This window comes from Delphinus delphis, chromosome 10 (genome assembly GCF_949987515.2).
Source record: "Delphinus delphis chromosome 10, mDelDel1.2, whole genome shotgun sequence".
Classification (NCBI taxonomy): Eukaryota; Metazoa; Chordata; class Mammalia; order Artiodactyla; family Delphinidae; genus Delphinus; species Delphinus delphis.
The window spans coordinates 23,232,911-23,260,724 of NC_082692.2; the positions used below are offsets into that span (position 1 = coordinate 23,232,911).

Genomic DNA, 27,814 nt, shown 5'->3' on the forward strand with positions numbered 1-27,814 from the left:
GCGGGGGGGCGCTCCCGGGGGTGGCGGTTGCCCGGATGGGCCGTTAGTCGGGGCCCAGCCGCGGAGTGAGCGAGGGAGACGGGAGGAGCCGAACCCGGCGCCATCCGCCGCCATCCGCCCCCGCCCCACCGCCATCCCACCCCGGGGAGCCCCTAGGCCCCGGTCCCGGACCCCCGCGCACCCGGCCAGGTGAGTCTGGGCGAGCCGAATGCTAACGCCCTTTTCCGGCGCGGGAGCAGCGGTGGCAGCGGCAGCAGCGGCGGTGGCGGGCCGGGGGGAGGAGAAGCTGCCATTAGCCGCCGCCATTTTGTCCTCCTGCTGCCGGGCCCTGCCTGCCCCTCCCCCTCCGATACTCCCACCCTGGGACCCGCACTTCCAGCCTTTCTCTGAGTCTATGGCCTGCCCTTACCCACTCACCTTATGGCTTCATGGGGCGACCCCCCACTCCTGGGCCGTAACCCCCCCCGCCCCCCGTTGCGCTCCTGGCCTTTCACCCGTATTTGTGGTCCCCTTCCCTGCCGCCGCTCTAGGGTGGGCCGCGCCTGACTGTCCTCTTCTCCAAGAGTCTCCCTTCCTTCAGTGGACCCCTCCCATCATCCAGCGCTAAGGTTCCCCCTTCTTGACGCCCCACTTCGCGTCGAGTCACTCCCACTCTGGAGCCCTGCTTTTATCCCGCATCTGTGCTTTCTACGTTCCTCAATTCCTTTTCTGCTTTTTTCATGTTTCCTTTCTTATCTCCTTTCTATCCCAACCCCGCCCTTTCTCCTGGGTCTCTTGACGTTGCTCCCTTACTTTGGTCTACATCCTTTTCCTACCATTCCCGCTTACGTGTATTATTTCCCACCTGCTTTCGTATTAATTCTCTTTTATTTTAGTTTCTTCACTATTTTTCTGTCCCTTTTTCTTTCATAAATTTATTTTCAAAGACTGGCCTCCTTAAACACCTTAAAAGCAATCCTTATCTAACCTGTCTTAAAGTTCTTGATTTGGGTTATCATCCTGGTCCTGTCTGGATGTCTCACCAACTCCCATCTCTTTCCTTTACACCATTCTCTATAAACGAATGCCTTGTCACCCAGGAACTGACCGATGTTGGAGAGTTTGGCCGGCTTGGGGAGCAAGGGGTATTAGGGAAAGAAATGACTGCCGATGTGTGTTTTTACTGGGGGTAGGAAAATGAAGTTGGTTCCGGCCTCGGCCCCATGGTTACATGGTATGCTTGAGGTGGGTCCATAATGCTTTGTTTCTCTCACATCTACATAGGGTAAACCAGAGCCCACCAGTATTTCATCTGCAGACAAAAATTTTTCCAGGAGCTGGGATGGGGGCAAGTGTAGGAAAAGACAGGCTATCCCAAATACTTGGTTCTATAGCTTGGGAGTATGTAGAGCCCCATTTGTTCCCTCAGGAGTTCTCTTGCACCAGCCCCCAGTCTGGCTGAGCAAGCTCATAAAATCCTTAAATTCTGGCATACCTTCTTGCAAACCTCCTCGGATGGGAGTGAGGCGGCTGGGAATAGAACCTGGCACACAGGAAGCTGGTATCTAATAAGTAGGGGATCTAGAGCTCTGTTCCTTACATGATGGAGCTGTATGCGTCTTTCTGGTTTTCTCTGGAGCTTGGACTTGCCCTTTTTTATTGTAGGTCTCTGAAATGATTTTGGTGGAGAGAGATTATCACTTGTGGGCATAACGAAGAGGCTGCTACACTTTATATAGGCTGGTACAAAGGGAAGAGTGTTTGTATTAGGAAGATACTGGATTTTTATTTGGGTTTCCTTAGCAAGAGATGTCTAGGGGAAAGAGGGAACATGGCATTTGGGCTCTGTGGGGAGCTAAGTAGATAATGGTTGCTTAAAGCGACTGGGGTGTTTGAATAGGCTGGAGGAAGAGACACTAGAGGGCCACATATCTGGGCCCCTGATGAGAATAAAAGGGAGCCTACGAGTCTAAGCTTCTGGTGGAGTCTCTAAATGGAGCAGAGACTGAAACACTTGGTATCTGGCCCACAGGCTCCGGCACGTTTTGGGGGAGGTGCCTGCAGGACCCAACGTACTCAATGAGCTTCCAGCGCAATGTCCGATCGCTCGGGGCCGACTGCCAAGGGGAAGGATGGAAAAAAGTATTCCTCGCTCAACCTGTTTGATACATATAAGGGCAAGTCCTTAGAGATCCAGAAACCCGCTGGTGAGGGTCCTGCAATGATGTTCCTAATTATAGGAGGCTGGGCATGAATGGGGCACATATTTCAGAGCTCTTCGAAGGGAAACAACTATGGTACATACATCCAAAGGTTAGAGAAACACTAGAGACTTTCTAATTTTATCTTGGGTCCCATGGGGATGTTGCGCTTTGGGTGAACACCAGTACCCTCCTACAAAGGCGTGTCTGTGGTTTCCCGTCTTTGGACACGTAAGAATTGGAGGCAGAGAAATGTGGACTTGGAGAAGTCTGGGGCCAGCTTGCTCCCTGCAGGCTCAAGATCAACCATCCCACATAGAAGTATTGAATGTAAAGCATCTCAGCCTTCTTTCCTGATAGAATTTCAGAGGTTGCCTAGGGCAAAGGGAGGGAAGGTTTCTAGGAGAAGTTTGGTTTCTAAGAGAAGATATTGAGGATGTCTAAATGGGACCTAGGGTAGGATGCTGTCAGATCTCTTATATAAAGCATTTTTCACTCTCTTTCCACCTTTTCTCCAGTTGCCCCTCGCCATGGCCTGCAGAGTCTCGGGAAAGTTGCCATTGCTCGGCGTATGCCACCCCCAGCCAACCTTCCAAGCCTGAAAGCCGAGAACAAAGGCAATGACCCCAACGTCTCACTAGTGCCGAAAGACGGAACAGGATGGGCAAGCAAACAGGAGCAGTCCGACCCCAAGAGGTAGACAGAGACCTGGGGGACTTAGAGTTATGAATATTTTAACTTTGAACTTCAGGATGAATGGGGGCTTGGTCTAGCCTGGCCACATGAGAGTCAGAGACAAACAGGGAAGACCCTGTCCTGCCTATTGTAGGACTCCTGTTAGATGACTGATGAATGGTACCTTTAGCTTTCTGTCAGATGTAAAGAAAGCTTGAAGAACAAAGGACAGCCTATGCAGGGTGACGAGCTTATGGTATTTTGCCCTAATACTTTTTAAAAGTAGGGAGTAGACCTGGGTTCAGTTCCTGTCCTCCACCAGTTGGAGAAGCAGTGGAGCTGGAGCCATCTCAGACTCTAACCTTCTCATCCTACCATCCCCTCAGTTCCGATGCCTCAACCGCTCAGCCGCCGGAATCGCAGCCACTGCCGGCTTCACAGACGCCTGCCTCCAACCAACCGAAACGACCCCCAGCAGCCCCCGAGGTATCTGAAGAACTGGATGTTATTTAAGGGGCAGGGGCAAGAATGGCTTGAAGCTTCTCATCCACGTCACCATTTATTATCTCTGCTTCCCCAGAACGCTCCTTCGGTTCCAAGCGGGGTAAAGTCCTGGGCACAAGCCAGTGTCACCCATGGAGCACATGGAGATGGTGAGTGCAGGGCTGTTTGGGGAGGTCTCTTTGGGCACCATAGTAGGCAGGAGTCCTGCACTGTACCTCCACTGTACCTCCTCATTCCTCTTTGGCTAAATTTTGGATCCCGTATTCAAGTTTCATGGGACACACATGAGCAAGTTTGTCTCAGAATTAACTGAAGGTGAGGAGGATGTCCCAAAACTGACCTTTTTTCTTGGGGAATGAACATGTAGTACGTAGCGGGTGAGTTTGGAGGCAGAACTGGATCTGCTACCTATCAGACCCTTCCACTCTCATGGTGCGTCCTCAGTAAATGTACTTGTGTCTCCTACTTTTGCACCTCAACACCAACAGGTGGAAGGGCATCAAGCCTACTGTCACGATTCTCTCGAGAGGAATTTCCGACCCTGCAGGCGGCTGGCGACCAGGACAAGGCTGCCAAGGAAAGGGAGTCTGCCGAACAGTCGTCTGGGCCCGGACCAAGCCTCCGCCCCCAAAGTGAGTGGCCGCCATTAGTGAGTGAATGAGTGGTTACCTTTTGGCCAGGACATTACCTTATTCCATCTCAGAGTTAGGTGCTAGCTTATTCATCTTTCTCCCCATCATTTTCAGCTATGTTCTCTCTGCCTTTTCCAAAATACAGATTCTACAACTTGGAGGGACGGAGGTGGGCGTGGCCCTGATGAGCTGGAGGGCCCGGACTCCAAACTTCATCACGGCCATGATCCCCGGGGTGGGCTGCAGCCTGCAGGCCCACCCCAGTTCCCTCCCTACCGCGGAATGATGCCGCCTTTCGTGAGTTTGGGTATCTTGTTTTGGATTGGTTGTGCTGGAAGTTAGAGAGTTAGGAATTAGGGCTTAGTCTTTGGAGGGGACACATGGAAAGCAGGGGCCTGTGACATATAGTGAGGGTGGGAGAATAATAGGTTTAGGGAGCTGGTAGGCTATTTGACTGTCCCTCTGAGCAGCTACTATTGGGCCCTTTTGCAGATGTATCCCCCATATCTCCCGTTCCCTCCGCCCTATGGACCCCAGGGGCCTTACCGATACCCCACTCCTGATGGGCCCGGGTGAGTAATCTAGGTCTGGGTTTGTGGTTGGGGACAGGGGAAGCCTATTGGGGAGGAGATGGTTTTCTAGCCAGGAGGCTCAGTCTCGTATGTGATTATACAACATGCTGTCTTTTAACCTCTTCTCCCCTTTGCTTTTTCATACATAGCCGTTTCCCCCGTGTGGCAGGCCCCCGAGGTTCAGGGCCACCAATGCGCCTCGTAGAACCTGTGGGTCGGCCTTCCATTCTTAAAGAAGATAATCTCAAAGAGTTTGATCAGTTGGACCAGGAGAATGATGATGGTTGGGCAGGTGAGTGGATACTAAGGACCAAGTATTTTTGTTTTGTTTTGGTTTTGGTTTGGGGTTTTTTTGTTTGTTTTGGTTTTTTGGTTTTGTTTGGTTTTTGGCTGCACTACACAAGTTATGAGATCTTAATTCCCCTACCAGGGATTGAACCCAGGCCCTCGGCAGTGAAAGTGTGGAGTCCTAACCACTGGACCGCCAGGGAATTCCCAAGTGTTTTAGTTTTAAAAAGCAAAATCTGATGAGGAAAAAACGGGTCATACAGGACTTCTCTGGTAGTCCAGTGATTAAGACTTCACCTTCCAGTGCAGGGGGTGCAGGTTCGATCCCTGGTCGGGGAGCTAAGATCCCACATGCCTCGCGGCCAAAAACCAAAACATAAAACAGAAGCAATACTGTAACAAATTCAATAAAGACTTTAAAAATGGTCCACATCAAAAAAAAAAAAATCTTAAAAAACGGGTTGTGTGGGAGAAAAGCAGACACTGAAAGGTAGGGGAGATACGTGGAAGAAAGCCAAGTCCTGGTAGAGAACTAAGAGGAGTGAGAATGAGAGTTATGGTGGGGATCTGGATGTCAGTGGGAGGAGGGCAGTTGGCATTAGTAGTACATCCTATCACGTAGTTCCTGTGTTCCAGAAAATATGAGATTGGAGAGCAGAATGCTTGGGTTACCACTCTTCACTGTTCTCCTCAGGGGCCCACGAGGAGGTCGACTACACTGAGAAGCTCAAGTTCAGCGATGAGGAAGACGGGCGAGACTCCGATGAGGAGGGAGCTGAGGGCCAGTGAGTTCGGGCCCTCTGGGGAGAGGAGGGGGCTCCGTTTCTCTCATGGTAATATACTCTTAAAGGAGTTGGGTTGCAGCTGATTTTAATTCCACTGTTGGTCTGCTCACAGCAAGGAGTCCCAGTCAGCTGCTGGTGAGGAACGGCCCCCTGAAGCAGATGGCAAAAAGGGCAACTCCCCCGGCAGCGAACCACCCCCTCCCAAGACGGCCTGGGCAGAGACCTCTCGGCCTCCAGAGACAGAGCCGGGGCCTCCTGCCCCAAAGCCTCCCCCACCCCCACCTCACCGGGGCCCCACCGGGAACTGGGGCCCCCCTGGGGACTACCCAGTGAGTGTCTACAATGAGGGGTTGAGAGGGTCAGTTGTGGGAGATTAGTTTCAGCTGAGTAATTGAAGCAGTAGTAATAAGAGGAAGCTGGAGGGAGGACCGAAAATGGGCTGCAGGAAATGCAGAGCTGTGGAGCATCTCTGGAAAGGTTTGGAAAATCGTCGGTGTTAGGCGAGTCTGGGTGAGAAGAGAAACTGGGATGCCAGTTAGGAAAAACAAGGAGACCTGGATGTTTGGGTCTCTGAAAGAGAGGAAACAAGACTAGGATCATGAGTTTGTCCCTACCCTGAGAGGCCATCAGCCCCTAGGCCTGGTCTTTGCACCTGCAGCTAGAGACAGTTGATCAGTCTGTGAAAGCGATCATAAGAAACATAATGACTGATACCTCTGGCCCTGCTGGGTCTGCCCACTGACAGGATCGCGGGGGCCCTCCCTGCAAGCCCCCAGCACCCGAAGATGAGGATGAGGCTTGGCGGCAGCGGCGAAAGCAGTCTTCATCTGAAATCTCCCTGGCTGTGGAGCGAGCCCGGCGACGGCGAGAGGAGGAGGAACGGCGCATGCAGGAGGAACGCAGGGCAGCCTGTGCCGAGAAACTCAAGCGACTCGATGAGAAGTTTGGGGCACCTGACAAGCGGCTCAAATCGGAACCTGCTGTACCACCTGCTGCCCCTCCTGCCCCCGCTCCACCACCTGCGGCCCCCAAAGAACTCCCCGCACCTCCAGCTCCTCCACCGGCACCAGTCCCGACACCTGAAAAAGAACCAGAAGAGCCGGCACAGGCCCCTCCTGCCCAGTCCACCCCCACTCCAGGTGTGGCTCCAGCTCCCACCGTGGTGAGTGGTGGTGGCAGCACCAGTAGCACCAGCAGTGGCAGCTTCGAAGCCAGCCCAGGTATGGAGATGGTGATGGGTACTACCAGGTGCCAGATCTCTTATCTGCTTGGGGTTGAGGGTGCAGGTGGTAAGGATGTGAGTAAAGGAAATAGAAGGCAGTTGTTTTGGTTTATTGGACCATCGGTGGTAGGATCGAGAAGGGTCTTTTCACTTGTATGGACATCCTAGGGGGAAAGGTTTTGTTACTTGAATTCCTGAATAAGTAGTGACCTGAAACCACTTCCCGTAGGCCTAGAGTGGAGCAAGGCTGAAGAAAGTGTCTGTTACTTTTGATGGTCTCATGGGAAGTTAATGCCACCACCGTTGGCTTTTGGGAGACCATGAAGTGTTTTCATGGGTTTTAAATGGGATGGTCTTAACCTTTAGTGGGGGAGCTAGAGGTGAGAGCTGAAATTATGAGGGTGTTCATGGAACCTTTAGTGGGGGAGCTAGAGGTGAGAGCTGAAATTATGGGGGTGTTCATGGAACCTTCAGTGGGGGAGCTAGAGGTGAGAGCTGAAATTATGGGGGTGTTCATGGAATATCTGTCAGGGGACTAGACCACTTTGATGAGTATCTTTTCTTTCATGCAGTGGAACCCCAACTACCCTCAAAAGAGGGTCCTGAACCACCAGAAGAGGTTCCTTCTCCTGCCACGCCCCCAGCCCCAAAGGTGGAGCCCAAGGGTGATGGTGTTGGTCCTACCCGGCAGCCCCCCAGCCAAGGCTTGGGCTACCCCAAGTATCAGAAATCATTGCCTCCTCGTTTCCAGCGGCAGCAGCAGGTGAAACTAAGTTACTTCCCCTTTTAAAGGCTGCTTTTCGTGGATTTATCCTATCCATGAGTTACTTTCTGGGACTCTCTACCATTTCTCTTTCCTTTGTGTCCCCCTAGTTTCCATCTAGTCGAGGTGTTTGTCGCACTTGCCGGTTTTTGGTTTTTGTTTTGTTCGTTTTTTTTGTTTGGGGCCTTTGATGCCTCTCTCATCCCCTTTTGTCTTTCCCCAGGAGCAGCTCTTGAAGCAGCAACAGCAGCAGTGGCAGCAGCATCAACAGGGCTCCGCCCCACCTGCCCCAGTGCCCCCATCACCACCACAGCCTGTGACCATGGGGGCTGTGCCAGCTCCGCAGGCTCCTCCACCACCCCCCAAGGCCCTGTACCCAGGTGCTCTGGGCCGGCCCCCACCCATGCCCCCTATGAACTTTGATCCCCGCTGGATGATGATTCCTCCTTATGTGGACCCCCGGCTCCTTCAGGGCCGGCCCCCTCTGGATTTCTATCCTCCTGGTGTGCATCCCTCTGGTAAGGGGCCATAGAAGAGGGAGGGGATGGTGGACCCCTTAGTCCTGGGAAGTGGGTATCAGCATCTTGCTACGGGGATGAAGGGCCACCAATTAAGAGGGGAGCCTAGCACTGCTGAGATACCTCTTTGTTGCAGAAATGAAACAGTGGTCCTTCTTTAACTGGGATTTACCTGGGTGGGGGGATTAATTGGATTCATCTCTAGGGAAGCTTAGTGGGTAACTGTGTTTCAGGAGCGTGGGCAAGGCCCAGGAGATGGAGGTGCCGACATTGACTGGGCTGACATGGAGGATTAACTGGGGAGATGCTTTTTGGGCTGGAGGGTTTGTAACATAAAAAAGGGGGGTCTTTCTCATACTATTTTGTTTCCTCAGGCCTGGTTCCCCGGGAGCGCTCAGACAGTGGAGGCTCAAGCTCAGAGCCATTTGAGCGCCACGCACCCCCACTCTTGCGGGATCGCGGCACCCCACCAGTGGATCCAAAGTTGGCCTGGGTAGGAGATGTCTTCACCACCACACCTGCTGACCCCCGCCCACTTACCTCACCACTGCGCCAGGCTGCTGACGAGGATGAGAAGGGGATGAGGTGAGTCTGAGTAGAGAAATGGGTGGGTTTCCAGTGACAATATCTAGGCTAGGAGAAAAGGTACTTTGGGTTATCAGTGAAGTGATAGGGTTAACGTGAAAGGAGTGTCTGGGTTATAATAAAGTGTTCTCTTTCCCCATCTAGTTGGTTTTCCTCGTCTTAAGATACTTAATTTCCGTTCTTTTCTGTCTCCCTCTTCAGGAGCGAGACCCCTCCAGTACCTCCCCCACCACCCTATCTGGCCAGTTATCCGGGCTTTCCTGAGAATGGAGCCCCTGGGCCCCCAATCCCTCGCTTCCCTCTGGAGGAGCCAGCTCCCCCAGGGCCCCGTCCACTCCCCTGGCCCCCAGGCAATGATGAGGCAGCCAAGATACAAGCTCCACCACCCAAAAAGGAAACCTCCAAGGAGGAGACTCCACAGCTGACCGGGCCAGAAGCAGGTCGAAAGCCTGCCCGTGGAATTGGAGGCCAAGGTCCCCCGCCACCTCGCAGAGAGAGCCGCACTGAGACCCGCTGGGGCCCTCGTCCAGGCAGCAGTCGTCGTGGAATCCCTCCAGAGGAGCCAGGGGCCCCTCCCCGCCGCGCTGGGCCTATCAAGAAACCCCCCCTGCCTGCAAAAGTCGAAGATCTGCCCCCCAAGCCCCTCGAACAGGGGGATGAAACCCCCAAGCTTCCAAAGCCAGACCCGTTGAAGACGGCAAAGGGGAAGATAGGTGGCCCCAAGGAGACCCCACCCAGTGGGACTCTTTCCCCTGCCCCAAGGCTTCGGAGGGACTATTCCTATGAGAGAGTGGGTCCTACCTCTTGCCGGGGTCGGGGCCGAGGGGAGTATTTTGCCAGAGGGAGGGGTTTTCGGGGCACCTATGGGGGACGGGGGCGGGGAGCCCGAAGCCGAGAGTTCCGTAGTTACCGGGAATTCCGAGGAGATGATGGGCGTGGAGGTGGGGCAGGGGGACCAAACCATCCTCCTGCTCCCCGAGGCCGCACTGCCAGCGAGACACGGAGTGAGGGTTCAGAGTATGAAGAAATCCCCAAGCGGCGCCGGCAGCGGGGTTCAGAGACAGGCAGCGAGACCCATGAGAGTGATCTGGCCCCCTCAGACAAGGAGGCCCCGACACCCAAGGAAGGAGTACTTACGCAGGTCCCTCTTGCTCCCCCACCATCAGGAGCACCCCCTTCACCAGCCCCAGCCCGCTTTTCCACTGCCCGAGGTGGACGAGTCTTCACTCCCAGAGGGGTGCCATCACGCCGGGGTCGAGGGGGAGGGCGGCCCCCTCCCCCCATTTGCCCAGGCTGGAGCCCCCCAACCAAGTCTCTGGCTCCAAAGAAGCCTCCAACAGGTCCTTTGCCTCCAAGTAAGGAACCTTTGAAAGAGAAGCTGATCCCAGGGCCCCTGTCCCCCATGGCCCGAGGAGGCAGCAGTGGAGGCAGCAACATAGGCATGGGTGTGGAAGACGGAGAGCGGCCCAGAAGGAGGCGACATGGGAGGGCTCAGCAGCAGGACAAACCGCCTCGTTTCCGGAGATTGAAACAGGAACGGGAGAACGCTGCCAGGGGGGCTGAGGGCAAGACCTCTTCCCTTGCCCTTCCAGTCTCCACTCCTGGACCGGAGGAGGCCCTTACAACGGTAGCAGTGCCCCCGCCACCTCGCCGGGCAGCTGCTAAGTCTCCCGATCTGTCAAACCAGAACTCAGACCAAGCCAATGAGGAATGGGAGACTGCCTCAGAGAGCAGTGACTTTGCCAGTGAGCGCCGGGGTGACAAGGAGGCTCCGCCAGCAGCACTGCTAACCCCCAAAGCTGTGGGGACTCCCGGAGGCAGTGGAGGTGGAGCTGGACCAGGCATTTCAGCCATGTCCCGTGGAGAGCTGAGCCAGAGAGCCAAGGATTTGAGCAAGCGGAGCTTCTCGAGTCAGCGGCCAGGCATGGAAAGGCAGAACCGGCGCCCAGGCCCAAGCAGCAAGTCTGGCAGTGGTGGCGGTAGCAGTGGAGGTGGCGGGGGTCCTGGAGGGAGGACCGGCCCAGGGCGAGGGGACAAGAGGAGCTGGCCCTCTCCCAAGAACCGAAGGTGGGTACAGACAGGTGACTAAGTTTATTCTTAGGGTTAAAAAGTTGGGGGAGGGGAGAAAACCTGGGGGAAAGGTGTGGTTGGGTGCTGTGGACTGGAGTGTGAGATCTGAGGGCGCAGGGTAAGCTTTTAGGCACACTAGGTTATCCATGTCTAGGTAAAGTAGCTGGAAAGCAGTTGACAGCGTTGGGAACACCCATATTCCTTGCTTTCTCCTTGATCTTTACAAGTAGAATTCCTTGGAAGTGCTCAGAAATGGGGAATTCCCTGGCTGTCCAGTGGTTAGGACTCGGTGCTTTCACTGCTGGAGCCTGGGTTCGATCCCTGGCTGGGGAGCCGAGAATCCCATAAGCCGCACGGTGTGGGGGGGTGGGGGAAAGTGCTTAGAAACACCTGGATTTTAGCGCAGAGGACTGGTTGGTTGAAGGTGGAGAGATAGAAGAGATTGGACTTGTAGGGAAGATATAACAATTCTGTGCATACTGGAACAGATGCTCTGTTTTCTTCAGCCGTCCTCCAGAGGAGCGTTCCCCAGGGCTCCCTCTGCCTCCCCCACCCCCCAGCAGTTCTGCTGTCTTCCGCCTGGACCAGGTTATCCACAGCAACCCTGCTGGCATCCAACAGGCTCTGGCCCAGCTCAGCAGCCGCCAAGGAAGTGCAGCTGCACCAGGGGGCCACCCAAGGCCCAAGCCTGGGCCTCCCCAAACCCCCCAAGGCCCTTCCCCTCGGCCCCCAACCCGGTATGACCCTCAGAGGGCCAACAACAATGACGTCAATTCGGGTAAGCTGGAGGGGCTGAGGGTGCAAATGTCTCCATCCCCAGAGAAGGCCAGGTGCTGAAGGGGGAGGAATCTGGCCTGGGAGCCCTGATGCTGGGTGTCTGCACTGAGGGTGGAAGGGTTGGGAGGTGGAGTACAGAGGGAAAAACTCGGTTCAGTGATAGAGCAAGACATGCTGACGGATTTCCCCTTTTCCCCAGACCCCCACTTGGAGGAGCCAGGGCCGATGGTCAGGGGGGTGGGCGGGACTCCCCGGGACTCTGCCGGGGTTAATCCCTTCCCCCCAAAACGGCGAGAGCGGCCTCCCAGAAAACCGGAGCTGCTGCAGGAGGTGAGGGATGGGGCTTGAGGTGATGTTTCACTGCTCTCACTTTCAAAGGTTTTCACTTAGGTTTTCTTCACTCTTTTTCTTATTTCTGTCATTGTGTTTTTACCCCAAATTCTCAGCGTTAGTCGCTGTTTATCTCCCACGTCTCCCTTTTTCCCCACAACTGGGGCACTCTGTCTCAGGTGCTTACATTCCCCAGTTCCCACCTCATTCATGTTTTGCTTCTGGTCTCTCACCTTTAGGAATCTTTGCCACCTTCTCATAGCTCTGGATTCTTGGGCCCCAAACCCGAGGGCCCAGGCCCTCAGGGAGAGTCCAGAGATGCAGGAACAGAGGCCCTGACCCCTCACCTCTGGAATCGTATACATACTGGTGAGTTAAGCTGAGCAGAAGGAAAGGACTGTGTTAGAGGGCTTAGAGAGCGAGGCGCGCTGCAGAGCCATCTTCTCTCACTCCTGTTGTGTTGGTGCTCCTCCCAGCCACTAGCCGGAAGAGTTACCAGCCTGGCTCCATGGAGCCTTGGATGGAACCCCTGAGTCCTTTTGAGGATGTGGCTGGCACAGAGGTAAGTGAGGGTGGGAAGGAGTGTCTGAGCTGGGATTTTATTGAACACTGGTCATACTTCCCCACCTATGCTGGGATGAGTATGGGGCTGTTGCATCACGTAGCTGCCTACTTTGTGTAGTTTGTCTATGTGTGTACCACAGTCAGGTATTGGGGTGGTTTCTACTCTGACCTAACTCCTTCTCCACTCCTCTCAGATGAGTCAGTCTGACAGTGGGGTGGACCTGAGTGGGGATTCTCAGGTGTCATCAGGTCCCTGCAGCCAGCGAAGTTCCCCTGATGGAGGACTCAAGGGGGCAGCAGAGGGGCCCCCCAAGCGGTCTGGAGGCCCCTCCCCCCTGAATGCTGTTCCTGGTGAGGGTCCACCTGGCTCTGAACCCTCTGAACCTCCTAGGAGACGGCCACCTGCCCCCCACGATGGGGACAGAAAGGTAAACGACCAAGAAAGGATCAGAAGAATGTTTCTGGGACTTTGACTTTGGCCTTACCTTTGCCTCCCCTTTCCTCTGCCTGTGTGTACTGATTGGGGCTTCCTTTTCCTTTCCCCAATCCTACTTCACTGTGTTGCCCTACCCAGGAGCTGCCCCGGGAGCAGCCTCTGCCCCCTGGGCCCATTGGCACAGAACGATTGCAGCGTACAGACCGAGGCCCAGAGCCTGGCTCCCTCCGGCCATCCCATCGACCTGGTCCTCCAGTCCAGTTTGGTACCAGTGACAAGGTCTGTGTAGGCTAGATCTGGGTGTCTTGGGTTGGGTGGACTAGAAGTGGGATGTGGAGGACACATGTCTGAATCATGGGACAATCTCTCCTGCCCATGATCACAGGACTCGGACTTGTGCCTAGTGGTGGGAGACAGTTTAAAAGCAGAGAAGGAGCTAACGGTATCAGTCACTGAGGTAAGTGGGAGAGTGAGGTTTTGGGGAAAGACCTTAGACTTCTGGAGAAGGCGTCTGAGAGTGACTTGGGCATCCAGGTTGCCCAGATAGCCCCCTTGACAAGGCTTGTCCTTCCCAGGCCATTCCCATAGCCCGAGACTGGGAGCTGCTCCCCAGTGCTTCTGCCTCAGCTGAGCCACAATCCAAGAACCTGGGTTCTGGGCACTGTGGCCCAGAGACCAGCTCCTCAGGCCAACGCTTGTACCCTGAGGTCTTCTATGGCAGCCCTGGGCCTCCCAGTTCTCAGGTAGGTCCTACTTCCTATCCCAAGACCCCTTTCTGCCCCTTTCTGTAGTCTCCTAATATCAAACCTTTCCAATTTGTAGTTTTTAACACTTTTTTTTTTTTGTCATTTCATTTTTCTCCCTGCTTTTGCTGTAGTGGGTGGGGTGAGTGAGCTTTTCTTGACCAGGAAAACTGGAGCTATTCCATACTTGCTCTCCTGCAGGTTTCAGGGGGAGCCATAGACTCTCAGCTACATCCCAACAATGGAGGTTTCCGCCCTGGGACACCCTCATTGCACCCTTACAGGTAAGACTAGATCTCTGTGGATCTCAGAAGGAAATGGAACTGTGTTTCAGGGGAAGAAGGAAGGGGAATACATTTCTAGGGTACCTGGCGGCTAGTGAACTTAACAGTACTGCTCAGACTAAAGGAGTAAATGACTTTGGCTTCCTGACGCCTTTCCTCCCCCTTGCCCCAATTTCTTTTCAGATCACAGCCCCTGTACCTCCCCCCAGGCCCAGCCCCACCCTCGGCACTGCTCTCTGGGGTAGCTGTCAAGGGCCAGTTTCTGGATTTCTCCCCACTGCAAGCAGCAGAGCTGGGGAAGTTGCCAGCTGGAGGAGTTCTCTACCCTCCACCTTCCTTCCTCTACTCTCCAGCTTTCTGCCCTAGCCCTTTGCCAGACCCACCCTTGCTTCAGGTAAGAAGAGGTGGGGGTGTGCTGGGCTTAGGGAGTTAGGGGTGGGGTGAAGAATGCTTTTGGGGGAGTTGACTTATTCCTCCCTGTTCCCCAACAGGTGCGACAGGATCTGCCATCCCCTTCAGATTTTTATTCTCCTCCTCTGCAACCTGGTGGCCAAAGTGGCTTCCTCCCCTCAGGGGCCCCTGCCCAGCAGGTACCTTTTATCTTCCCAGTTCCCTTTTGTTCTGTTTTCCTCCAACTTCTAGCTTTTTTTGTTACCTGTTTGGACTCTCTCCATGGTTTTCTGACATTCCTCCCTGCCCCAACACACACTCCCATGTTTCTCGTTACAGGTGCTTCTACCCATGGTGGACTCTCAGCTGCCTGTGGTGAACTTCGGCTCCCTGCCACCAGCGCCGCCTCCTGCCCCACCCCCCCTTTCTCTGTTACCTGTGGGCCCTGCTCTGCAGCCCCCCAGCCTGGCTGTGCGGCCCCCACCTGCTCCTGCTACTCGGGTGCTGCCTTCACCTGCCAGGCCCTTCGGCCCTAGCTTGGGGCGAGCAGAGGTAAGGTACAGGAACTGAAGTGCTAGGGAACCCCAAGAGTTAGGGGTAAGGATTTAGCATCTCGAGATAAAAGCGTTGAGAGGCAGGATGCTCATGAATTTTTTGTCCTTCAGCTGCACCCAGTAGAACTAAAGCCGTTCCATGATTATCGAAAACTGAACAGCAACCTTGGGGGACCTGGGTCATCACGTACTCCTCCAGCTGGAAGGCAAGAGAAGGGAATGGGGATGCAGACTGCCTATCCATCCCCAAGGACTTACTTTCTTTGGGGACCAGGGGCAGGTCTTAAGGTTGCCTCAAATGCCATTCCTCCTTCAGGTCTTTCTCTGGCCTCAACTCCCGTCTCAAGGCCCCACCTTCCACCTACAGTGGAGTCTTCCGCACCCAGCGCATCGACCTCTACCAACAGGTGAAGGAGAAACCCCTGTGGTCTCAAGTCTTAATTTAAAAGTCACCACCTGAGTTCCTGTCCTTTCATCCCTGACCTCCCTGTTTGACTTAACTCTTCCACATGTACCTGTCCCCCAGGCCTCCCCACCAGATGCCCTGTGCTGGACGCCGAAGCCTTGGGAGCGGACGGGGGCACCTTCTCGAGAAGGGCCATCCCGAAGGGCAGAGGAGCCTGGGCCCCGAGGGGACAAGGAGCCTGGATTGCCCCCACCCCGCTGAGGGAGTGCCCTTTGCCCCCCCCGCCCCCGGGGCTTGTATATAGATTATAAATATATAAGGGGGAAAGGGGCGGGTGGGGAGGGGTTGTGGGGCTGGGGCCTCACTTCCCCTCCTCCCCCCTCCCCTGGTCCCCTATCCCTGGGGCCGTTTGTTAAAAAAGAATAATAAAAGGATTAAAAAAATATTTCCAAAATGATTTTGGGGATGGGTCAGTTGTTTGCAATCTCCTGTGTCATGGTTCAGTGCCACGTGATCTGTAGAGTGGTTTCAGTCAGGGAACCATTTCCCATTTACCTCAGTGATGTAACAGAACTACCTCAGAACAAACTTTTGTTGTATCTTTAAAGCTCTGTGGGCCAGGAATTAGAGCTGGGCTCCCTTGGGCAAATCTTGTGCCAGTGAGTGAGGTTGGTTGGTAACCAGTCAGTCGGCACCTGAGCTCCTTGGTCCTATAGGGCTTTTGCTCACATGTCTGGGGCCATAGTGGGACATCTGGAAGGCAGAACTCCATTGGGTTGTCAACCACTGTCTCTGCATGGCTTCTCTGGCAAGAATCCTGAGTCATAAGGCCTTTTAATGTCCCTCCCTGAGTCAGTGTTCCAAGAGGTCTGGGCAGAAGCTGCAAAGCTTACAACCTGGCCTTAGGTTTCTGCCACGTTCTATTTGCCCAGCACAAACTAGCTAAAAAGGAGAAGGGACAGCAGAGAATTTGCAGCCACATGTCCCTTTGGTCGTGTCCACAAAGAAAGGAAGTGCCTTTATAGCTGTCACATGTGTTCAAGCACAGAGCTTGAACTTGGTTGGGCTCCTTGAACTGGGTAGAACAGTTCTACCATAGTCAAACTTGGTTGAGTTACGCTGGTACCACTGCATGCTAGTCAAGACTACAGGTCTGCAGCTGCTTGGCAATTAAATGGTTTGAGAGCCCTATCCTAGCATGTACTAGGATATAGGTTTCTTTAAACCATGTAGGTTTCTTTCATCTCATTTACAGTTTTCCTTGAAAATGGCTGACCTCAAAACAAGCAGGCTTGTACACTTGTTGTGCTGCACGAACAGTAAAACATCGTACTGCACATCTGCTCGTGGTGAAATGTTAAAAGCTGTCTAGTATAGGTGGGTTCCTGGGAATTAATTTATAAAACCAACTTCATAGAAGATTAAGGGGCTTAGACTACCTAACGAAGACAATTTAGAGACCAAAAGAAAGAGCCAGGAAAATCTGACTTTATTTCTTAAATACTGTGAAGGAAGAGGGGAGAAATGGTCCCCTGATGATGGAGGGCCATGGAGCAAAGAACTAGGGATCCTCAGCAAAAGCCCTGTGGGCATTAGGGAAGCGCTGGGGGCTGTAGTTAGGGTCTTCCTGCAGTCGCTTTTGTATATCAGCCCGGAGCTAGAGAGAGAGAGCAAAGCAAGTTGGAGTGGTACTGGCCCAGCCCCTAGGATCCCAGCAAGCACACAGAAGTCATCCCTCAGGAGCTAACATTTCCCCACCAGCCATGTACTGTTCAGTAGCCCAATATGGCATCACTGAGCCTTCCCAGATGCCCCTAGGGGAAAACATTTTAAAACCAAGTAGTAGCCCCAGACTGACCAGTTCATCTCTGAAGGGATCCAGGGAAGAGGGACCCTAGCCCAATCCCTCCCACTAGACCATCCCTATGCTGCTCCAAGGTGGGGGCACCTGCTGCCTGTAGCTCTCCTGAACCTCTGGTGCCTCCAGGTCCCGGCTCAGGCTCTCGGGGCTTGTCAGGGGCCGAGCTCCGGCTGCCTTAGCTGCCCGGCTCACGGCCTCTGAGAGAAGCAGCTGGGGGCCCTCACCCTGCATCGTCTGGGGGATGGGGTTGAAAGGGAAAAGAGGATCAACATCAGATCCAATGTCACCACCCAGCTCACCCTTTCCATGAGTCAACCACTGAGTCTCCATGCTAGCGGAGAGAAGGGAAACAGTCCATGTGTCATTTTGACAGCAGAAATGCCTTCCTAATTGTGTTTGGCTCTGGCCAAAAACACCATTGAATGTGCTGGACTTGGTCTTCAAAACAAGAGGGGCAGGACGGGTCAAGCCACCCAGTATTCACAGCTAGCTAGTCCACAAGAGGAAGCCCACCTTAACGACGATGGGCCCTGGTCACATGGGGATTGGGCAGCTGAGGGATGACAAGGACTGCTGACAAACAGACTAATATAAGAGTGTGGGGCAACAACCGTGAGCAAGTCTGAGCCAGAAAGTTTTCCTCATCAATTAAATCAGGGGACTAAACTAGGAAGAATTCTTTCCAGCTCTAATTAGTTTGACTCTAAGCATAGTTTGACTCTAAGCACAACAGGGGAATTCGGATAAAGAGCGATCCTCAGGGAAGAGGCAAACCAACCTTACGTCTCTTGGCAGGCATACCACTGAGGTAGGCATCGCTCAGTGGGGGCTGCGGTTTCACCTTCCGCTGGCTGTGAATGTCCTGCTGGATAATAGGAACCCATTCCTGGGGAGGAAAAGATAAAAAAATAGTCATTCCCACAACTTTCAGCTGCCTTACTTTAGCCCACTGGACCACCTCCTGACACTCACTGGGGGGACTGCAGCTGCCCAAGGTTCTGTCTCGGCTGAAGCTCCATCCTGCTCGTCTCGGGAGCCTCCCTCAGGAGCAGGAGGCGGACCTCGGGACATGGCCTCTTCTGCTGTTGTCCCAGGGGCTGGAGAAGCATTCTCCCGCTGGCAGTCAGACAGTGGGAAGACCCAGGCTTCAGAATTCTCAGCCTCCAGCCCTTCCGGCCCCAGCCCTCCACTCCACATTATCTGGCTCCTCGACCTCTCCCTGGTACCTGAGGCTCAGGGGGAGTTCTCTCTGATCCTTGAATTTCCATTGGCTCCTCAGGAAGCGTCTGTGCAAAAGGACAGAGAAGGAGACCACCACAAAAGGCCCTCTCAGATCTCTGCAGTTCCTTCGAGTCCCCTGACCCCATAGCCCATCAGGTCCCTTACCTGAGGGGGATCACCAACCCTGCGAACATATCTGAGAATGGCATCAGGGCCTACAGGCATGTGCTCCAGCACCACCTGAAGCCTCAGTCCCATCATAGTGGTGAGCCAGCTCACCAAGGACGGATTCACTCCACGAGACATGCGACGCTGGGGGGCAGAAAGCAGACTTGGAACACAAAACCCTCAAACAGCTTTCGAAAGGTACCAAACAGTAAAGGATGGCAGTTTTGAGAAAAAGAAAAAAAGAAAAGAAAACTGCAGGATACCAAAGAAAACAGAAACCTGAGGAAACAAAAGGCTGGGAATCTGGGGCTGGGTGATGCTTACAATTCGGCCATTGATGACAGCAGCAAGCTCCATCTGCTGCCCCCCCAAGCAGTGCAGGTTCAGGGCCAGGCATTCAAACAGGCCCTGGTTACACAGCTCTAGCAAACGGGCCCCAAATCCACTGTCTGTGGGTGAGAAATAAGGACGGAATGCTGGCACCCAGCAGCCCTGCACATCCAACACGCCCCATTCACCTGGGCCCAGCGAGCCCCTGACCTGTGCAGTGCATCACGTGAGCAGCAATGCTATTAAACTGCTCTTGGAGAAATTCCAGGTTTGTCCGGATGATGTCCACACCTGGCTGAACTTGCACCAAAGACTGAGAGACAAAACACACACAAGACCCCCAAATCAGAAGCCCTGAGAGACTGGGAGCCGTGGGCTATCCTGACCAGAGCCAGGAGAGGAGGGGATGGGGAAGGGTTACTCACAAAACTCTCCCGCACGTATTCTTCTAGCCCCGTGATCAATGTGTGGGTTGCCGTCTGGAGGGCGGTGTGGGGGGAAGAGAACAGCACAAGTTTAGAACCAAGTCCCACACCCCTCAAGACACTTCCCCCTCCTCCCCAACCAAGCCCAGGGCTTGAGCTGGGGCAGTCACAGCTTTAGGCAACGAACAAAGTTAGGAATAAGGAACTGAAGGTGAGAAGAGTTCTGGGCCCAAGGTCTTCATTTACCCGGATGTTACCAGGTGTGGGTTCCTGGCCACCCAGATAGTGCTGGTGGAAGAAAGATCGCAGCTGGGGCTGGAGCCGCTGCAGTGGCTGGAAATGCCCGTGGAGAAGCATCACCACATCCACCATGGAGAAGTTCTGGCACAGAAGAGAGAGCAGTGCCCCAAAAAATCCTAGGGACAGGGGCAGAAGGAAGCAGTGGCCTTTACCACCTGGCCTGCCCACCAGCCCATCAGCCTCACTCCACCTTGACAATACCCCTAACAAAGGCCATCTACCGTCCCCTGGTTGCCCCTCCCTAGAGAAGGCCAAGGCACCCCCATTTGCTCACCGAGAGCCCCATCAGCCCCAGGCTCAAAGATGTTGCTGGATCCACTGAGGCGTTGTATGAAAGCAGCGATACTTTCACTGCTGCCAGCCCGAGCCCCCAGGGAGCCCAGCAGGGAACTCAGCACACCCTGCACCACCGAGGTGAAAAACTCGAGCGGCAGGCTCTCAGGACCCAGGCCTCCAGGACTCCCTGCGCCACCAGAGGGGGACCCTGGTGGAGGCGCCGTCTGCTGTTCTGGGGCTGGAGGTGGGGGTGGGGGCGGAGGTGGCGGAGGTGGCGGAGCAGCTGTTTGTGTCGCCTGCCCCACAGAGAAGGAAGGAAGAACAGAAGACAAAGTGAGAATGGGGACAAGGGCATAAAAGGGCATCAGGAAGGCACAGATCAACAGGGGTCTGGAAGACGTGGAGCTCTATTCCAGTCTTTGCACCTTAAAGCAGAATACACACTGTAGCTTCTCCAGAGTCGAGTCAGGTTGAGCAGCTGCCTCTCTCCCTCTGATGGGGTTAGGTCAGAAAGCAGTGCCCCAAATTACTATGCTTCTCTCTCCAAGCCCTGTTTTCCTCATCTCCAAAATGGAGGGTTCAGAGTCAATAAATTCCCAAGTTTCCTTCCAAGTGGCAATATAATGGCAACAAGACTCCAGTGCCTGGCTGGGCCCAGGAATAGGAAGGGTGAAGTGAGGAGCAAGCCAGCCACTCACCTGCAAGAAGTCAGTCATGCCCTGGAGAAAGGCAGGGACACCAGGCATCGCCACAGTAATGGTGGGGGAAGCCATGCCAGGCCCTCCAGCCCCTGGCCCTGCAGGCCCCAGCAGGTTCCCCAGGAGCTGAGAGAACTGAAGATCAGAGGCGGAGGGTTGAGGAGGTGGAGGCTGGGCAGGCCCCCCAGGGGCAGGGCCAGCTGTGGTAGCTGTGTTGGTGGTGCCGGCACTGGCTGACGCAGTGGCAGGGGCTGGAGGTGGAGCCATTCCTGGGGTCCCCTGAGCTATAGGGGCCAAAAGAGGAAAGCTGAAATCTCAAGAAAATCAAGACCCCACAGCATCTCCACTCTGGTCTTCCCAGTAGGAAAGCAAGAACAAAGGGATATGGAGAGAACTGGGAAGTGCCAGTGAGGAGACCGGGAAGGGAGCATCAGCCTTCAGAGCCAGGGAAACCTCTTCAGTTTGAAGTGGGGAAGAACAAGTACTCACCCACAAGAACAGGCTGCATAAGAAGCTGCCCCACGAGGCCACTCACCATCTGGGCTAAAGAGGCGTTGGTACCCAGACCAGCGCCCGGCTGAGGGGAGAGGAGAAAGGCAGGCTTTCAGTCTTGGCCTCTCCATGCCCCACCATAGAATTTTCTCCCCACACTCATCCCCAGTGGAACTCCCCCACCCCTACTCACCAGAGCCCCCGAGACTGGGGGCCCCCCAGGATGGGAAGGCCGAGCCTGTGGAGGGGTGGGCCGGGCAATCACCACCCGGGTGGGAGCTGTCGGGAAGCCTGGCACCTGCTGTCCTGTGGGTGGTAGAGGGGAGAGACCGAAGAGGGCTGAGGGCCGGGCCCCGGCCTGCCAGTGGATGATGCCCACCACCGTGGTCCAGGCCCCACCTCCCAGGCTTCCCCTTTCAGGTCATTACCTGCGGCCGCGGAGGCAACAGCTGCCACCATGGCCTGATGTGTGATCTGGTGGGCGACGGCGTGCATGAACTCAGGGGGCAGGGAGGGCAGCTGGATGTGGGTGGAGCCTGGGGGGTGGGTCTGATGTAACCTTGAACCTGGACCCCCTTCAACCCACCCACTTGGCCCTACCCCTTCTCTACCCAGAGCTCAGCCTGCTCTGATGCCCTCACTCTTACCCAGGGTCTGGCCATGACCAGGGGGTCCTAGGGGGCCAGTGGGAGCACTCGGAACTCCACCGGGCTGTGTGCCAGAATCTGGGCAAGGAGACAGAGAGAGTGGCCCTGAGACAGGCGGGGCCAAGGCCTGACTGTATCCTCCTGAGATCGGCGCGCTTCAGGCTTCCACTCCCCCGACCACAAAGCCTGCCTTTCACTCCATCTAGCCAAGGAGAAAACACTCCCTTCACCATGCAAACAGCTCTCTGAGGACAAGTAGTTCTTCCTGTCCCTCCCCCCCCACACCAACCAGAAGAGCTTCTGCTCGATCCCCCTGCCACCGCCATCAGCCCTGGCCTCCCCTTCCCCACCCTGGCGCCCTCACACCTCAGCGCCAACCCCACCTCCCACATCGCGCTGCTCTTCTCTGCCAGTGACTGTTCCTAACTCACCTTGAATGTTCATGTGCATCATAACCACGGGTTCCACACTCTGGTGGGAAATCCGGATGACCCTTGGGTGGCTGGCGGTCGGTGGGGGAGCCGGTCCTAGCGGGGGAGCCCCCTCAGCCAAAGACTCGACGGTGGTAGAAGAGGGGGCCAAGGACGAGGCCTGCCCAGGACCAGGGGGAGGTGCCTCTGCATTGGGAGTCGGGGGGGGCCGGGTCCCATTCCCCGTCATGGTCACAGTGGTCCCCACGTTGATCTGGACGATAGAGATGGATGGGGCAGAAGTGAGAAAAACACCAGAGCCTAACCCAGAGCACCCCACGACACACTGTACTTCTAAAGGCTCCTTCATCGTGCGTCACCACGTTTCCAAAGTCTGCTCCCCTTCTAACCTCTTTTGAGCCCAATAGCTATGCTGGATCGTTCCACTGACAGCCCTCCATTCTCCCTCAGGCCAGACTCCCCTGACCCACCTGGATGGGGATGGCCGCCTGCTGGAGCACCATGGGGGTGGTGTAGTGAGACATGGGCCGGACCACATGCAGGTGACGCGGCGGCGCACACGCCAGATTGCAACGCAGGTCAGACAACGCCACAAAGGTGTTGCCCAGCAGCCGCAGGCTCTCCCCCACCAAGTTGATCAAGCGCTGGTCCTCTTCACGGCCCTCTTGCTGTACTCCCCGGGGCCAAACACAGAAAGGTGGAAAACATTAGGCTAGAATCCACCTTGCTAACAAAAACAGCACCTTCTTGAAATTATCATGTTCTCACGTCCTCTACGTCTTCAAGTACGTGCTTAGAAGCTTCTGTGTAGACCACATCTTTGCAAGTAAATTCTGTTTTATACACGTTAACAGCTTCCTGATAAAATAAGCCCTACAATGAATCAGTTACCACCTGCTAATCTCCCTTACTTTATAAACTTCCTAAATAACTCACTGAGGGGATCAAGAGGGTGCGAGGACAGTGACAGTGGCCATGATAAAGATGTCAGAGAGAAAAAGATCCTCCTTCTCTGTCACGGAGGAAAAGATCACTTCCTTCCAAATCTAAAGAGCAGCTATTCTGTCGAAGGCAGTACCTTCTGCGGGGGGAAGGGGTGATCTGCATTTCTCCCTGCCCCACTGGGGAGTACTGGGCAAGGGGGTGGGCGGGCTCACATTGTTATTGTAGTCTGTAGTGGCGGCGGCGCCCAGAACCTCATAGTAGCGCTGCAGGAAAGGCTGGAGGCGGCTCTCAAGCCGCTGTAGCTCCTGAAGCACCTCGACATACTCCGCAGGGGAAGGATGGCTGTGGGCAACCCCAAGAGGCAGTGAGCCAAGGCTTCCCTCAGATTCCCAACCTCACCATATCTGCCCTACCTCTTCCTGGCCTCCCAGACCCCTGGCCCAATCCCTTCCTGAACTAGCAGAGCTTCCGTTCTTTAACCTCACCCAGGGGAAGATGAGAAGAGGAAAATAAACTGCTTCCACCCTCCCCACCATACAATCCTGTACCTACAATGGCAAAACACTAACCCTAAGAAACAGACGGGGCCTGTGTGGACTCAGGAAGCACCACTTGGATTTCCTTGCCCCAGGGAGACCAGTGCTTCTGGCTCAGCGGCCAGGCCTAACCCCATTTACCTACACTGGAGCCCCTCCCTGCCCCTCAACACTAACTCTACAGGTATAACCCCTAAGCAATCCTTCCTCTCCCATCAGACCTTCCCTGGTCCTCATACTTCACTTAGAATCCCCAACCCACTCCTACCCCAAAAGGTTCCCTCCATCTCTCACTTGGGTGCGTTTGTGTCTGGGGCAGGTGCTGGGCCTGCTGGGGCTGGGCCGGAAGGGGAGAGCTCTGGGCTCTGGGCAGGGGCGCGCTCCTCCACCTCTTCTGCCTCCATGGGCTCCCGAGGAGGCACTTCACTTTCGACCGGTTCTGATGCTGGAGAGCTCAAGGCTACTGGCTCCGAGGCCACAGCTGGCGTCTGTGGGGGCGCCTGACTCTGCTGGGCTTGGGGTCCCCCTCGGCACTGAAGGTGGGGAAGAGTCAGGACACCAAAGGCAAGATGAGACAGCAGCAGAAAATTACTCAGGTCAAAGCAGACTGAGTGGAGAATGCGCTAACTCAGCTCCCTGAAGGCAGGGCTCTGCATCTACACCTGACTCCCTAGCAACTCCCTAAGACTTACGCAAGTTAGGTGTGTGATGAATACCTATGATGCTTGCAAACAAATTACTAAAAAAAAGTATGGCCTGGGGTTTCCTAACCTCCAAGAGAAAAGAAGGAAAGGCCATCGGTTGCAAAAGCAAACTAATAAAATTAGGCCATCCCAGTATAAAATATGATAAGCGAGGAATAGAAAAGCATGGAATCCGTATTTAACTGAAAAAACATGCCATGAGAATCATCTGACAAGTCTGCAACAAACTGCCCAGATACCCGGGACTTAGAGAATTGGCAGGGATGAAACAGCCTCACAAAGATACTTTTTCTTCCCGAAAGAATGAAGACTGCAAAGAGATTAGATTAGGAGGGGAGAATCCAGTGGATGTGGCCAGTCATGCCCCCACCCCTAGGCTGAGAGAAAAGGGGTAGGGAGGATGCAGTGAGACAGACAGACCCTAGCCAGCCCTGCCCACTCACCTCCATCCGGGATAGTAAGGTTTGTATATCCCTGATCATGTGCTGAGCCATCACCAGCCGTACTCGGGGCTCACTCTACAACAGGAGAGAGAAGATCAGGACAGGTCTGAGATAAGCCACAAGCTCCACCACCTATTAAACCAGGTCCCAGCCATCTCCTCAGCCAGATCCGCCCCCACTTCATGGCCTCCTTCTCCCAGATCCCCTTCCCTGACCCTCCCAGGCCTCGTGATACCTGAATCGGGGCCTGTTCCATGTTGATGTGAACATCCACAGCAGAGCCGTCACTCTGGGGAAAGGGTAAGGGAAGTTGTTCTGGGAGAAGTCAAATACTAAGGCCCCCGCACTTCCAACTGATTCTCTGGAGCCCCACCCCCTATCTCTTCAAAGACTGAGGCCATCATCAGACCACAGAGCCCTCCAAACCCAATCTAAAGACTGAGACGCCTGTCTTATAAGCTCTTGACTGCTACCACAACCAAAACTACCCCCAGAAAAACCATCCCATGTGAAACACAAGCTTACAGGAAGATTGAAGGTTCCAACCATGACATAGCTGTTGGCATTCCGGTCATGAACAGAGGCCCCAGGCCCCCGAGTACCAGGTGGGGGTCCCCCACCATGGGTGGCTGAGGCAGACCCTGTTCCAGAAGACGCTCCAGAAGGGAGCTGAGTCTGAGGAGGAGCCCGTTCCACAAGGTGGATAACCTTTCCCCCAACATCTGCAGAAAAAAAGATTTACACCAAAACATTGTATGATCAGGTAAACCCACGGCCTCAGCTCATCCCTCTGAACAGCAGCGGCAGCTCTGAACTGCCTCCCCCACCCCCTTACTGTATTCCTGGAGCTTCTTATCATCCTGCAGAACTCGCCCCTGATAGATAAGCCGCTGTTTCTCAGAGGGGATGCTGACAGAAGCAGCAATGTGCTCCTTAAACTCCTTTACATTCATCTGTAAAGAAGACGAGACATAAATAGGAATCTGGGAATGGAAGAAAAAGGAAGGACAACAGAGGGACAACCGACTTGTGAGGGGTAAAAACCATCCCATCATAAAATCACTACCTGCCTGTCTTAACTGTGAGGTTAATTATTGTGCAAAGCCCTGAATTAAGGCAACACCTGTCAATATACATACAATAAACATGAGGAACTTCAAGTTATAAACCTAGGACAAAACTACAGGGTTAAAAAACAGAAAAGTCAACTGACATTCTCTTCTCTCCTTCTCTGCCTGGCTCCCAAAGTAATGTGTGTGTCTAAAGATACCGGTGACCCCTCCCCAAACACAGAACGATACCAACACTGTAATCTCAAAGCTAAAAGCAGTGACAAAGAAGATGGAGTAGAAAATCAGATTAAGGAAGGCAGACTCAAGCAAGAAGAAAGAAAAAGGGGCAAGCCAGAAAAACATTTTTCCTAACTAGACAACTGACTCTTAAAGAGTACCAAGCTGTTTACGTACATCTAATCACACAAACCTACATGGTTTCCTTAAATACATGTAACACCGTGTTTAAAACTATAAATTAACCACCTCAAAATTTTGTCTATTAGAGCTCTACCTGCATTATGAGCATTACAGGATCTGATTTCTATCCTTTAAATACACAGTACAGACGTCACCAGTTTTTGTTTTTAAGACACATTTGTATTTTAGGTCTGTGTGTTCTCTTTCCTTTCCCAAAGGCAGGAGCCGTGTCTCTCCCTTTGGGCTGGGATTCATCTATGATGTTGGAATACAGATTCCTCCTTCCTTCTTTCTCTCTGCACTGAGTTTTATCCAGGTGGAGTAAGGCAAAAGAAAATCTGCCTTCCCCAACAAAAACCAAAGAGGAAACATCAGAAAATGTTCTGGCTACAATATGAACAAAGGAATCAATGAAAGAAACTGTGAAAACCAGAAAATTAGGCTCTTCTCTCAGAATAAGGAACCTATAAGAGGAAGAGTTAATGGGTGTCTCCCAGAAGTACTGGGGTCTCACCTGGGCCCCCACAATAAAGGTCCGGGTCTGAGAGTCCAGGGTCTTCACCAGCACCTCCAGGCTGTCAGGTTCCTCCATAGTGGTACTGGTACTATCATTGGGCTCCATGGCCGACAGCTCTCTAAGAAAGAATGTTATGAGGGAGGTCCGCTGTCGCCCAGAGCAGATTTTTATATACCCGGAAGCCTCCCCGGCCCGAGACTCCGCCCCAATACCTAAAGAGTTTCTCTCACACAAGCACACACACTCACACCCTCCCCCATTCCCCTTCAGATTCCGGGGCACAGGGAGAGAAACACAAAGGCCAAGAGATCGACGGCACAGGGATCTGGAGGACGGCAGGTGGGAGGGCCTCCACGATGCCAATCACAATAAGGGAGGGCCAGTCGGGCTAGGAAGCAGAGAAGGAAGGAAACACAAGACCAGTGTCATCACTGGTCGCGATAAGACAAGGGCCCGAGAAGTAGGCAAACCCTGGGACAACGAGAGACCGAGGGTCGCGCCAGACTATGCGGAGAAAGTGGTTTCGCGCACGCGCGCCACGCCACGCCACGCCCATCGAACCCGCCTAAGTCGCCACAGACCCGAAATGACGGACACTCACGGTAGGCCAGCTCTGCTAGCTGACTGCCTCCCTCTTCCACCTACCCTCGGTGCTCTAGCAGAGCGACGCAACCAACACAGACCAAACACACCCCCACACACACCAAACACACACACACCCCACAACCCCGCAGCTCCGCCCCCGACTTCCCCACTGTACCGTCACTTCCGGCCTCCCCCCAACCTGCCTCCGATGGCCACTTCCGTTTCCGACAGTATTTGGGGATCGCGAGGCGGTACTTCCGGCTCCCCCCAGGTCCCCAAGCTTTACTTTTGTGGGGCACGACGAGAAAGTCCGCGGCCCCAAATAGTGAGTTCCTGGGGGCTAAACGGGCCGGGGCCGGCCTAGATGGGAGGGAGCCGAGCACCCCGAAGAGCCGCCGCCGCCGCCGCCGCCCGGGGGACCGTACTGCGCTTGCGTGCCTCGCACTACGCATGCGTACACATTTAGGCATCTCCCCACCCCCGCC

At 54.4% G+C, this 27,814-nt stretch overlaps 2 protein-coding genes and 1 non-coding gene across 17 annotated transcripts; 2 read left to right on the plus strand and 1 right to left on the minus strand.

Moving 5' to 3' along the window:
- Positions 1-16: 16 nt before the first annotated feature.
- On the plus strand, positions 17-15,705 carry PRRC2A (proline rich coiled-coil 2A). Of its 4 annotated transcripts, none has more exons than XM_060023301.2 (31): positions 17-189; positions 2,012-2,186; positions 2,699-2,876; positions 3,242-3,341; positions 3,436-3,508; positions 3,848-3,991; positions 4,137-4,288; positions 4,484-4,563; positions 4,713-4,855; positions 5,546-5,636; positions 5,749-5,965; positions 6,382-6,856; positions 7,431-7,621; positions 7,845-8,139; positions 8,514-8,724; positions 8,926-10,791; positions 11,301-11,572; positions 11,771-11,901; positions 12,141-12,270; positions 12,378-12,463; positions 12,660-12,893; positions 13,040-13,180; positions 13,287-13,358; positions 13,477-13,644; positions 13,846-13,928; positions 14,112-14,322; positions 14,420-14,518; positions 14,658-14,870; positions 14,984-15,078; positions 15,189-15,279; positions 15,399-15,705. In XM_060023301.2, the coding sequence occupies exons 2-31, from the start codon at positions 2,075-2,077 to the stop codon at positions 15,537-15,539; spliced, it is 6,495 nt and encodes a 2,164-aa protein (XP_059879284.1). In that variant the 5' UTR covers positions 17-189; positions 2,012-2,074; the 3' UTR covers positions 15,540-15,705. The 4 variants fall into 4 exon arrangements, with proteins under 4 accessions (XP_059879284.1, XP_059879285.1, XP_059879287.1 ...); XM_060023302.2 differs by having other exon boundaries at positions 7,851-8,139; XM_060023304.2 differs by lacking the exon at positions 17-189 and having other exon boundaries at positions 2,029-2,121.
- LOC132433005 (small nucleolar RNA SNORA38) lies at positions 2,369-2,499 on the plus strand. The gene has a single exon (XR_009521054.1). It is a non-coding gene; the product is annotated as a small nucleolar RNA SNORA38 (small nucleolar RNA).
- Positions 15,706-16,750: 1,045 nt separating the features above from the next.
- BAG6 (BAG cochaperone 6) lies at positions 16,751-27,733 on the minus strand. Of its 12 annotated transcripts, none has more exons than XM_060023287.1 (26): positions 27,505-27,733; positions 26,742-26,862; positions 25,591-25,708; positions 25,281-25,477; positions 24,991-25,044; positions 24,756-24,830; positions 23,903-24,141; positions 23,285-23,414; positions 22,598-22,795; positions 22,128-22,380; positions 21,697-21,774; positions 21,478-21,585; positions 21,243-21,355; positions 21,047-21,134; positions 20,558-20,841; positions 19,858-20,155; positions 19,530-19,699; positions 19,284-19,337; positions 19,069-19,171; positions 18,853-18,977; positions 18,526-18,672; positions 18,366-18,425; positions 18,112-18,255; positions 17,918-18,025; positions 17,227-17,373; positions 16,751-16,935 (listed from the first exon to the last, which is right to left on the minus strand). In XM_060023287.1, the coding sequence occupies exons 2-26, from the start codon at positions 26,847-26,849 to the stop codon at positions 16,840-16,842; spliced, it is 3,495 nt and encodes a 1,164-aa protein (XP_059879270.1). In that variant the 5' UTR covers positions 26,850-26,862; positions 27,505-27,733; the 3' UTR covers positions 16,751-16,839. The 12 variants fall into 12 exon arrangements, with proteins under 12 accessions (XP_059879270.1, XP_059879273.1, XP_059879271.1 ...); XM_060023290.2 differs by lacking the exon at positions 27,505-27,733 and adding an exon at positions 27,390-27,410; XM_060023288.2 differs by lacking the exon at positions 27,505-27,733 and adding an exon at positions 27,346-27,366.
- Between the last annotated feature and the right edge of the window lie 81 nt (positions 27,734-27,814).

Coding starts and splice junctions, on each gene's coding strand:
- BAG6 (XM_060023287.1), bottom strand. CDS start 26,849: ATGGAGCCCAATGATAGTACCAGTACCACTATGGAGGAACCTGACAGC. Junction 25,709..26,741: donor CCTTTATTGTGGGGGCCCAG/GTGAGACCCCAG, acceptor TCTTCTTTACAG/ATGAATGTAAAGGAGTTTAA. Junction 19,700..19,857: donor TGGGGCTGATGGGGCTCTCG/GTGAGCAAATGG, acceptor CCCTGTCCCTAG/GATTTTTTGGGGCACTGCTC.
- PRRC2A (XM_060023301.2), top strand. CDS start 2,075: ATGTCCGATCGCTCGGGGCCGACTGCCAAGGGGAAGGATGGAAAAAAG. Junction 4,564..4,712: donor CCCACTCCTGATGGGCCCGG/GTGAGTAATCTA, acceptor TTTCATACATAG/CCGTTTCCCCCGTGTGGCAG. Junction 8,140..8,513: donor TCCTGGTGTGCATCCCTCTG/GTAAGGGGCCAT, acceptor TTGTTTCCTCAG/GCCTGGTTCCCCGGGAGCGC.